Source organism: Canis lupus, chromosome 23 (genome assembly GCF_048164855.1).
Source record: "Canis lupus baileyi chromosome 23, mCanLup2.hap1, whole genome shotgun sequence".
Classification (NCBI taxonomy): Eukaryota; Metazoa; Chordata; class Mammalia; order Carnivora; family Canidae; genus Canis; species Canis lupus.
In genome coordinates, this window is record NC_132860.1 from 37990853 (window position 1) to 38001143 (window position 10291).

General features: G+C 42.2%; 1 protein-coding gene across 1 annotated transcript; it reads right to left on the minus strand.

Annotated features, from left to right (window-relative positions):
* Positions 1-3212: 3212 nt before the first annotated feature.
* Positions 3213-5808, minus strand: CCDC89 (coiled-coil domain containing 89). Its single transcript, XM_072794938.1, has one exon. It carries the CDS (start codon positions 5675-5677, stop codon positions 4565-4567), a length of 1113 nt encoding a protein of 370 aa, XP_072651039.1. The 5' UTR covers positions 5678-5808; the 3' UTR covers positions 3213-4564.
* Positions 5809-10291: the final 4483 nt, after the last annotated feature.

Genomic DNA, 10291 nt, shown 5'->3' on the forward strand with positions numbered 1-10291 from the left:
GTTCCTTAGAGGCACATTGAGGGAATTACAAAAATGTAATACAAAAGATCATACTATGTACACAGCACTATTCACACATTGGTTTTAAAATCTCTGTTCTGCTGGCTTTGTTTAGGGTTAGTGCTTGTGGATGTTACAGAAAAATTCACTAGCATTACAGATCTGCCTTAGAAAGGAGTTTTGTTGTTTTCCAAATTTCCCCTCAAGGGCAGTATTTCGGAGGCGGCCACTTTATACTTTTGTAATTTGTTCCTGTGATAAGCGTCATTTTACAGATCCGCATACCACAATAACTAAACTGGTTGCTCATCCTCAATGTGGCTGTGGGTCACAGATGAGATACAAGATAAGCACTGAAACAGTTGAATGCAAAGTGCTATGGAGCAGAGGGAAAAAAAAAATCGTTTTCTGAGGCTGGTGAGAAGGTAGTTCGTATAGTAGGGGAAAGCATGGAAATTTGAGCCAGAAAACAGGCTCAGCCACATAAATTGCCATGCCCAGTGCAAAAGGAGGACGTGTAACTCCTTGTCACAAAGATTTCATAAGAATCTTGGGGTACTTGGGTGGCTCAGTTAAACCTCTGATCCTTGATTTCAGCTCAGGTCATGATCTCAGGATCATGAGATCAAGACCCATGTCAGGTTCCATATTGGGCATGGAGCCTACTTTGGATTTTCACTCTCTCCCTCTGCCCCTCCCCCACTCCCAATCACACGCTCGCTCTCTCTAGACAGTGACAGCAGAGCACTAAACCAAATGTGGGGCCACCATGCAAGTGACATACCTATGAGGCTGGCCCTGCTACAGAGAGTGGAGTTCAAACCTTTCTCCTCCCCCACCCCACCCCAAGCAAAGCTCCCTGGCTTTGGACAAGTCCCTCCCTGAATCTCACTTTTTTCATCTGTTAACAGTGATAAATGAACTTTCTTTGAAGACCTAGTATGTGGCTGAAATGAAAAGCATTTGACACATGATAGGTTCACATTCTTCTTACATTATTATTCCATATTTTGGGCTCTGGTGTGAAATGTTGGGGTTTGGGAACGGTCAAGGATTCTTGAGACGTCTTTGGTGCAAAATAGGTGGTTTTATTAAATCACGGGGACAGGATCTGTGGGCAAAATCTGCAGTGGGATTGTGGGAAGAGACTGATTATATATTTTTAAGTTGGGAATGCATTAGAGATCTTAAGTCTGTAAGAAATTTGGAAGCAAGGCTTCCAGGACCTTGCAGGACTAGCTGCTGTTAGGATAATGTCATTCACTACTGTCAAATAAAATCTTTTTCTTTTTTTCAAATAAAATCTTAATCATGAGATCCTTCAGATGTTTATCAGTGGACTATATGTTTGGAGGATGATTGCTAACATATATCTTGGTGGTGGATATAAAGGAAGTTTCCAAAGGGATTTTTTTTATATGTTAAAGAAGACTTAAAGGATCCTGGAGGTCAGGCTAATTTCCAGCTAAGGTTACCTTTGCCTCTAGCAAAGTATTGAGGCAGTTGAGTTCCTGGAAGAAACTTACTCTCCTTGTTCCAAGTACTTGTCAATGGCTCTAAGTTGTAAGGAAGTTTAATTTTTCCTACATTTCTTTTACCTTTGTTCTCCACATTAGGCTGTTTGATTCAATTCTGTAGACATCCATCTTTGACCCTCTCTTCTGATTACTCACTTTCCTTTTACTATATTTCAAAAGGGTATTAGAATGATCAGGAAATAGTCAATAGCTAATCATTGATTACCCATAAAGTGGCAATTTCATATTGTACAACCTAATACAAATGCCTTAGCATGACTGAACAATACTGTCCTCAGACCTGGGCACATGAGACCCCTTCTTTGAGCCCATGTTCTAGGGGACATACGTCCCTGTGCCCCTACCTTACCCACCTCTCTGCACTCTTCTAGATGCACCCTTCCCCACCTAAAGAGGGTATCATGGGCTAAGCCCTCTACTAAGCCACTCTTCGATACCAGGACGCCTATTTCCGATTCCCACCTTGCCTCTGCCCAGGAGTTGCTGCTTCCGCAGAGATTGGGCACAAAATTTCAGCAAATTACACCACCTCCGGGCAACTTGTTGGGCTTGAGGGTGGAGGTTGGACAGGCACAAAGGGCTGGTGGGGATGGTTGTGGAAAGAAACGGATGCTGGCACGCATGCGCACCAGGCCTCATGCAAAGACGCCCAAACCCGGCTGGGAAAAGAGGGCTGATCTGTGTGGCTGTGTTTGTTCGCTTGCCCCCTCCACCCTTTTCTCCTCCTTTTATAAGGGGTCTGCCCAACTTTCAAGCCTCCCTGTGTTCTGTCCACAATTTACTCTTCCAGTCTTATCTGTAGACATGATTCTCTGAACCTCCAACTATGATGTCCCCCCAAAATAATATATATGTATACACACACACACACACACACATTTTTAACTCTATGACTTTCTACTCCATTCTGTTCAAACCTTTCTTCCTTTTTTTTTTTTTTTTTTTTTAAGATTTTATTTATTCATAGAGACAGAGAGAGAGGCAGAGACACAGGCAGAGGGAGGAGCAGGCTCTATGCAGGAAGCCCCATGTGCAACTCGATCCCGGGTCTCCAGGATCACACCCCAGGCTGCAGGCGGCGCTAAACCGCTGGGCCACAGGGGCTGCCCCCTTTCTCCCTTTCTTACACTGGTGAAATTCTAATTCTTTAAGAACCAGCTTACATACCAACTCCTGTGTTAGTCACCCCTGCCATTCAATCCTCTCTACCTTCCTGAGCTTTACCCCAGGCAGAGTTAGCTGCTGTGTGTGTGTCTGTGATTTACCTGCTGTGATCTTATAAAGCTCTTGGGAAAACACATTACATTGTACATAATTGCTTTTTGCCCCTAGACTTGACTGTGTGGGAGCTCTGACAGGGCAGAAAGGATGCTTCTTCATGCTTATTCTTGGCACTCAGTGGGGTGTTGTCATCAAAATCCCAGTTCTCCCAGTGATCAAGTGGCCTTGGGCAAATCCCAGTTTCCTCTTCTTTGAAATAGAAATAAACATAATGACCTTCTCAAATGGTAATTTAATCCTGTGGATTAAATAAGTAAAACAAGCCATTCAAAGTGCTTCACCACGATACATAGTATGAGCTCAATAAGGGATAGCTATAATTAAATTAGCTCCTATATTCTGATTCTTGGTAATGTGTAAGAGCAAGTAAATAGTCCTTTCAAGCCAACAGCATGGTTTCTTGGAATTTGTATTTAATACCACAATCTTATAGGATTGTGAAAAAATAGGTTTTAAAAACTGCCTAAGGTAAAATGACACTCAAAAATTGTTTGTTAAAAAGATACTAAGTAAAGTTAGTAAATCCAAATTATTAGGTAACTCTTGGGAACTTTGGCACCAAATGGGTAAGAAAAATACTATATTACAATCTATTTTGAAAGGTATGTTTACATATTGACTAAAAATAGGGAAATAAGGAAGCACAGTATATTTTTATAACTGCCTCTTTAAGAACTTTCTATAAATATATGTAATAACTATTATGTTTTTATATATCTACAGTTATTCCTACAAACATGCTGTAAGTATACATATATATTTCATTTAGATGATTTTTTAAAAAGGAAAAAGTTAAATATAAATAAATAAAAAAGAAAAAATTAATTGCAAGGAAATAAGGCTAATAGAAACAAAACAATCACTATGCATTTCTTTATATATCATACCCAGTCTGCTCTGACTTATTACCCTAAGTTGGGGCCCTTTGTCTATTAGCATACTATGCAGTATTAAATGAAACTACTGATACTTGCATCCCTGCATCTCTAAATCCTGTTTTTATTAAGGAAAAAAACCCCAAGAAAATGGAAAGTGATCTAAGCTTGCAGGAAAAATGAAAACTGGTTGATTTCACTTATTTGAATCTTACTGCTCATATAGAATGACTGTAATAAAGTTTGCCTACTTTGATAAAGACCTTAATGATTTCAATCCTTGTTTTCCAAGCTAGTGCAAGCAAAATAAGATCAAAAGGATACTGCTGTAAAGCAGGTGAAGCAAGCAATTGTTTGCCAGTTGCAAAATCAGACACTTTCTTCTGCAAGCTCTCTATGCTATTTTATTGTTCTATTAACTGTTACAATTTATATTTTCAACTAAGGGAGACTACAAGTCTATCAACAAGGGGGAGCTATGCAAAACTGTCTTCACAATAGTACATCTCATTGCACATTGAAGATTCATTCACTTAAGTTCACAGCTGCTAATGTAAAATATTAGGATTTTTGAAGATATCTTGGGTTGAGAATGAATAAGTTAGGAGGAAGATGAAGATAATGATAGCAAATTTAGGATTTCAAAGGCACAGAAAGAAATCTGATACATCTTGTGTATTTTAGGTGGTAGGACTGAAGATTAGGGCTACCCTTACAATAGTAACAACCACAACATCACAGTAAAGTGGCTTTTCTTTGAATCACCCTTTGTGCTTGAAAGTATAATAAATGGAAAACCAACTTTTCTCTTGCAATGCTACGGCACAAATATTTAAATTCTAAATGAGAGGAAAGAGGAAACTGGGATTCCTATGGAAAGAGATGGCGGAGTTTGGCGTTGAGTTCTCTCTCCTTGCTTAAAAGATCCAGGCTGTGCTTTTTGAAGGCTTCAGACTGCAGCCGGAGTTCGTCGTAGGCCTTCTGGATCCCATCTACCCTGCGCTGAAGTTCCCGGACTCTCAAGTTGCTGTCCACGGCCACTGCCTCTTGCTCAAACCTCTCCAGCGCGTGCCTCCTGGCCACATCTGCTGTCTCCAGCTTCTCCTCGAGCTGGCGGATCTCTGCTTGCTTGTTCTGAAGCACCCTGCCCCTCTCCATGGACAGCTGCAACAGCTCGTCCTTCTCTCGGGTGACCGTCTGCAGCCTGGCCTGCAGCTCCCGGTTCAGGCTGCTGTGTGCCCGCTCTGCCTCTGCCATCTGCTCCACCGCCTGCCGCTGCTGCTGCTGGAGGCTCTGCAGCTGGCTGCGCAGCTGCTCTGTCTCCTTGGTGTGGGCGCAGGCCTGCTGATTCTGCAGCTCCAGCAGCTCCTTCTCTCTGGCCTGGGCCTGGCAGGCATCCTGAGCACACCTCTGTTTCAGAGTCTCCAGCTCCTTGGAGAGGGCCTCGCTGCGGGCAGTGAGCTGCAACACTTTGGCCTCCTGGTCCTTCAGAGCCTGACTGAACAGGTTGCTGTTCTCCAGCCTCAGTTTCTCATTCTCCTCCCTGAGCTTGACGTTCTGACTCTTGTGTTCGTCCTTGAAGCGTATCATCAACTCGTGGTTGGCTGCCAGGGTCATAAAGCGTTCCTCCAGCTTCTGGGCATGCTGGCTCTTGGCCTTCAGCTGCTCGGCCTCCAGCATCCTCTTCTCCTCCAGCTCTGTGTTGAGCAGCTCCAGGATCTGGCAGCGTTCCAGGGCCTCATCCGACCTCCGCTTCAGGATGCAGATGAGCTGGGACTGCTCTTGGATGCGGGAGCAAAGCATCGCCTTCTCGCTCTTCTCCTCCGCAGACAGCCCCCGGAGGTTTGCCAAGGCCTCCCTCAGACCGTCCAGTTCCTTAAACTCCATCTCCTCTTCCGGCTTTTCTAGTTTTTTGTTTTGCTTCTCTAAGGGCTCTTCAGTGGGCGCAGGGTCCATCCTGAGAGGCTTCTCTTCTTGAGGCATAAGCGCATAGGCCTCCTCCACTAGCCGCTGACCCCACACTGTTTCCCCCGCGGATTCAAAAGCCTCGGCGTGTTGCTAGGGCCTCCCCGCGCTCCCCGCAGCAGTTGCTTTTCCCAGCAAGGAGCCCTGTGATTGGCGGGCGGGTCATCGGAATGCCGTGAAGTAACAGGCAGATCTGGGGGAGGCCAGAACCAATCTGCTCTGCTTCTGCCTGCCTTCTAACAAATCACAGCTCTGGCTCCCAGCCCAGTGTCGGGCTGTCCTGGGCAGGGAAGAGATGCCAAGCTCGCTAGGTTTCCAGCCCGCTCAGGGCGTAAAAAAACCTTGACTCTACCTAATTTCTGGGAGGAGTAAACAAATCAGGCTGACGGTGACATATGCTTCCTCCCTCTCGCCCCTTCAGTGATCATGAGAATAAATTACCGTCTGTGGAAACACCTTTGCTCCTTAACAATCTGCAATCTATAAAAACAAAGTAGCAGTGCTGCTGTGAGAGCCAGGATCCTAAGTGGCTGTGAGTTGCACCTGCAGTGTTTAACACAGCTCAGAGAGCAAACCCCGATGAGAATTTCCTTTGTTTCCCTTACCATTGTCCTCTGCTGGGAAACCCTCTTATTATTCAGTATTCCCTGTTTTTTACCCATTGGCAAAATAAGATTACAGAAAGCAGCTTAATGAACAATGTAGATATGAAAAACATTAAAACCGAAAAAAGATCCGAGGGAGGCTTACCATCATATACCAATTCCAGATGAACTAGACTGTTCAGTGTAACATGTAAAATAAAATCCAAGTGTTAAAGATAGAAACTAGAAGAAAATAAAGGCAAGTATAAAAACTCTGGGTCAGGGGCACCTGGGTGGCTGGGTGGCTCAGTGGTTGAGCATCTGCCTTTGGCTCAGATCATGATCCCGGGTCCTGGGATCAAGTCCGGCATATGGCTTCCCGCAGGGAGCCTGCTGCTCCCTCTGTCTGTGCCTCTGCCTCTCTGTGTCTCTCATGACTAAATAAAATCTTTAAAAAAAACAAACAACTCTCTGGGTCAGAAAGGACTTTCTTAGCTTAAATATTATATAAAAGGTAAGGGAAAGCTTAATTTTTGCTGAACACTTAAAGTTATAATTTTTAAAATTGTGAGCTCTGGGGTCTCTCCAGCCTCTTGTTCCTCAGGACCTGACTTTTTATGCCCTAGTCCAACCCAGCCACTGAAGCTCCCCTAACCGACCAGCTCTCTGGCCATGTTTGCAGGTGTTCTCCTCACCTGGAATGACTTCCAACCTTGGCCCTCGTTGCTCTCCATATGTACTCCACAACAGCAGTCGGTTTAGAAGCATCTCTTCTGTGAAGCCATTCCCGGCCCCTGCATGTGGAATGGACCACTCACCGCTTTTACTGCCATAAAAAAGTCCACTATGGACTGCTCATACTTCTAATGGAAACTGTGATAGCCTTACTGCACTCACTGCTCACCTGCCTGCCTTCCCCTACTAAACCCTGAGATCGTTAAGAGCAAGGGCTGCATCTGTGCTATCCTTAATACTTGACAGGTGCCTGGGACTTTGGGAAGGCTTAGATAAACGTGTGTTGAATGAATGTTGAAGGCAAATTTCAAACTGGGAAAAATATCCACCATAAAGATGACATGATAGATTTATATTTTTGCAGAGAGCCTGAACAAATCAATAAAGTATTAACATCTTAAAAGAGAAATGAACAATTAAGTTCACAGATGAGGGGGTGATATGGCTATTGAAAACTAGAAATAATTTCATCTATTAATTTTGCTAAATTTCCCCCTTATTTTAGGACTACCCAGGATGGTTGAGACTATAGTGAAACAGGTACTCTCTCATACTCTCATACATATTGAGGACTTCAAACATTTTTATGACTTTTGAACTAATGGATTGCCCTTCTGGGGAGAGTTTTGCTTGGGAAATAATCCGAAAGTTTTGCTCAAAGCTTTTCATGGCAGTTGTTTATAACAACTAAAAGCTGGAAACCTAAATATCCCCAAGAGAGAAAATGTTAAATTATATTTTCTTAGAATGTTATGCAGCCACGAAACATTATCATGTTTATAAGTAATTTGATGGTATGAAAATATTTATGCTAGAAAGAACTGCAAAACAAAAGATAAAAAAAATTCAGAATGATCTTGCTGGGAAAACTCAAGCACAGAGTGAAGGGTTGATGACTCCTACAAACACTGTTTCTGATGTTGAGATTTAATCTCTCAAGTCATGATGATAAGGAAAAAGCCTGGGTGTCATTAGAGATGTTGGATGCATTTTCAAATGCTTCAGATTTCACCAGAAGCAAAACAGATCAGGAAAAGGTTTCAGATTTTCACTTGGATGTCAAAGACTAGAGTCTCATGTCTATAAAAGAAAAGCAACGTTGGAAGACTGGGGAAATTTCCTGAGCTGAAATTTTAATAACTGCTGCAATTATAGGATACTGAGGTTTTATGAAAGTGGATTCCAAAGACTTCAAAAATGTGAATTAAATTTATTTGTATTCTCCCCCTCATTTCTCTTCTTTTCCTTAGATTTCAAGCTCATATACTGAAATGGAACTTGTGAAGTTGAGACAAGTGACTAGAAAATTAGAATACTTCTCGTCATTTAAATAAAAGGTCACATATATATTGAATGTATTGCTGATTACCACATATGGTTGTCTGATGTAGTAAAGTGAATTTACAGAATATGTTTCCTAAGGTAAAAAAAAAAGATGACAGGGAAAATACTCAAAGTGGTTAATAGCAGTTGTTTCTTGAGGGATGAGCTCCTGGATGCTTACCCCCCCGCCCCTTTCTATGTCCCTTGTACATAGTGGATACTCGATGGTATTTGTAGACTAAACAGATTTTCCACATTAAAAATATTTTACATTTATGTGTTAAAATTATTTTAAATAACTAAGTCCACAGAATGAATACTTGTCAAGTCTAAAAATCTCATAAGACTCTAATCAAAAAAAAAAAAAAAAGACTCTAATCAACATTCATTCACTGATTTGCTCAACAATACAGTGCAAGATGCTAAGTAAACAAATAAATTAGATACCATCTGTCTTCTCAAAGAACTTGCAGTTTAGTAATGCTTTTAGGCTCCTCTCTGGATGGTGGTTGTCCTCGTTCTACCATTTTCTCCCCACATACCTTTGAACCTGAAAGTATCCAGTATTTCCTCCCCAGAAGTCCAAGGCATAAAACTAGGCCAGTGCTCTCTCTGGTGGTGACCAGAGTCCCTTCCCATTGCCTTTGTTGAGTCTTTTGATGTCTTTTTTTTTTTTTTTTTTGAAGCTACTATTTAGAATTATTCTATACAAAAGTACTAGGCATTTGTACATCTTCTCTCATTTAACTCTAACAATATTCTTGAGAGGTAGGCATTATCATCTACATTTTCTATTTTACAGGAAACAAAGAAACGAAGGCATGGAGAGGTTAAACAAGCTACTCCATGTCACCCAGAGAGTGACAGAGCCAGAATTCAAACCCAAATCATTTTGATACCAAAGGTGGTTCTCTTGGTCACTCTGATGTTCTGAAGGTCAGGGATCTGAGGATAGGAGGAGGCACGCAGTCCCAGGGGGAGATCATAGAACCAATCTCATGTTTCAGAGCCAGCTGGATGCTGGAAGGTGGCTGAGCAGATAACTGAAAGAAGGGCTGAGAAAGAAGCTGGTACCATGAAGTGGCAGGAGCTGGAACAAGATTTGCACTTCTGCCACTATTCCTGGCCAGCCTGGGAGGTGTGCTTCCACTCAGCTCATCTTGCCCCTCCCTGTCCTCAGAACAGAATCAGGACCTGGAGCTGGACTACACATCTCCCTAAAAGACTTTGAGAGAGAGTGGGAAGGGTGTTGTTGAGGTTAGCCACTCTTACTGGCAAGTGGGTAGAAGATTCTAACATCTTTAGAGGAGGCAAGCACTCTAGTCTTTTTTAAAATTTTATTTATTTATTTATTTATTTATTTATTTATTCATTCATTCATTCATTCATTCATTCATTTGAGAGAGAGAGAGAGCACACAAAAGAAGGGGCAGAAGGAGAGGAAGAAGCAGACTCCTCGCTGAGCAGGGAGCCCAACGTGGGGGCTTGATCCCAGGACCCTGAGATCATAACCTGATCCGAAGGCAGATGCTTAATGGACTGAGCCAACCACGTGCCCTTCTAGTCTTTTTCAATGACATTTGCTAGACACTTATTGTAAGGTTTCACACTCCTGAATGTCCAGGATCCCCCTGACCTATGTTTAAATTAGTGCTTGTTTTGAGAAAGACAACCAAGTTGGGTCCTAAGGAAGAGTAATGTTTTATATATTAAAATGATCCAGAAAAAAAAAATGATCCAGAAAATGTCTCCGTGGGAAACTTTTCAAAAATAAATGTTAACCTACCTTCAATGATTTTCAACTACTTTTGTAAAATAAAAATTCCACTTTCAATAACATAGCCAGAGCTTCTCACTTAGAGGAAATGATGTCCAGAGCTGCAAGTAAAGACTTAAGAAATATTAGCCTTGTGAGAAAATTTACATTTTAGGATTCCTGACATAAAGTATTTCACTCAAAATAAGAAGTCAGGTTAACTTGACCACACAA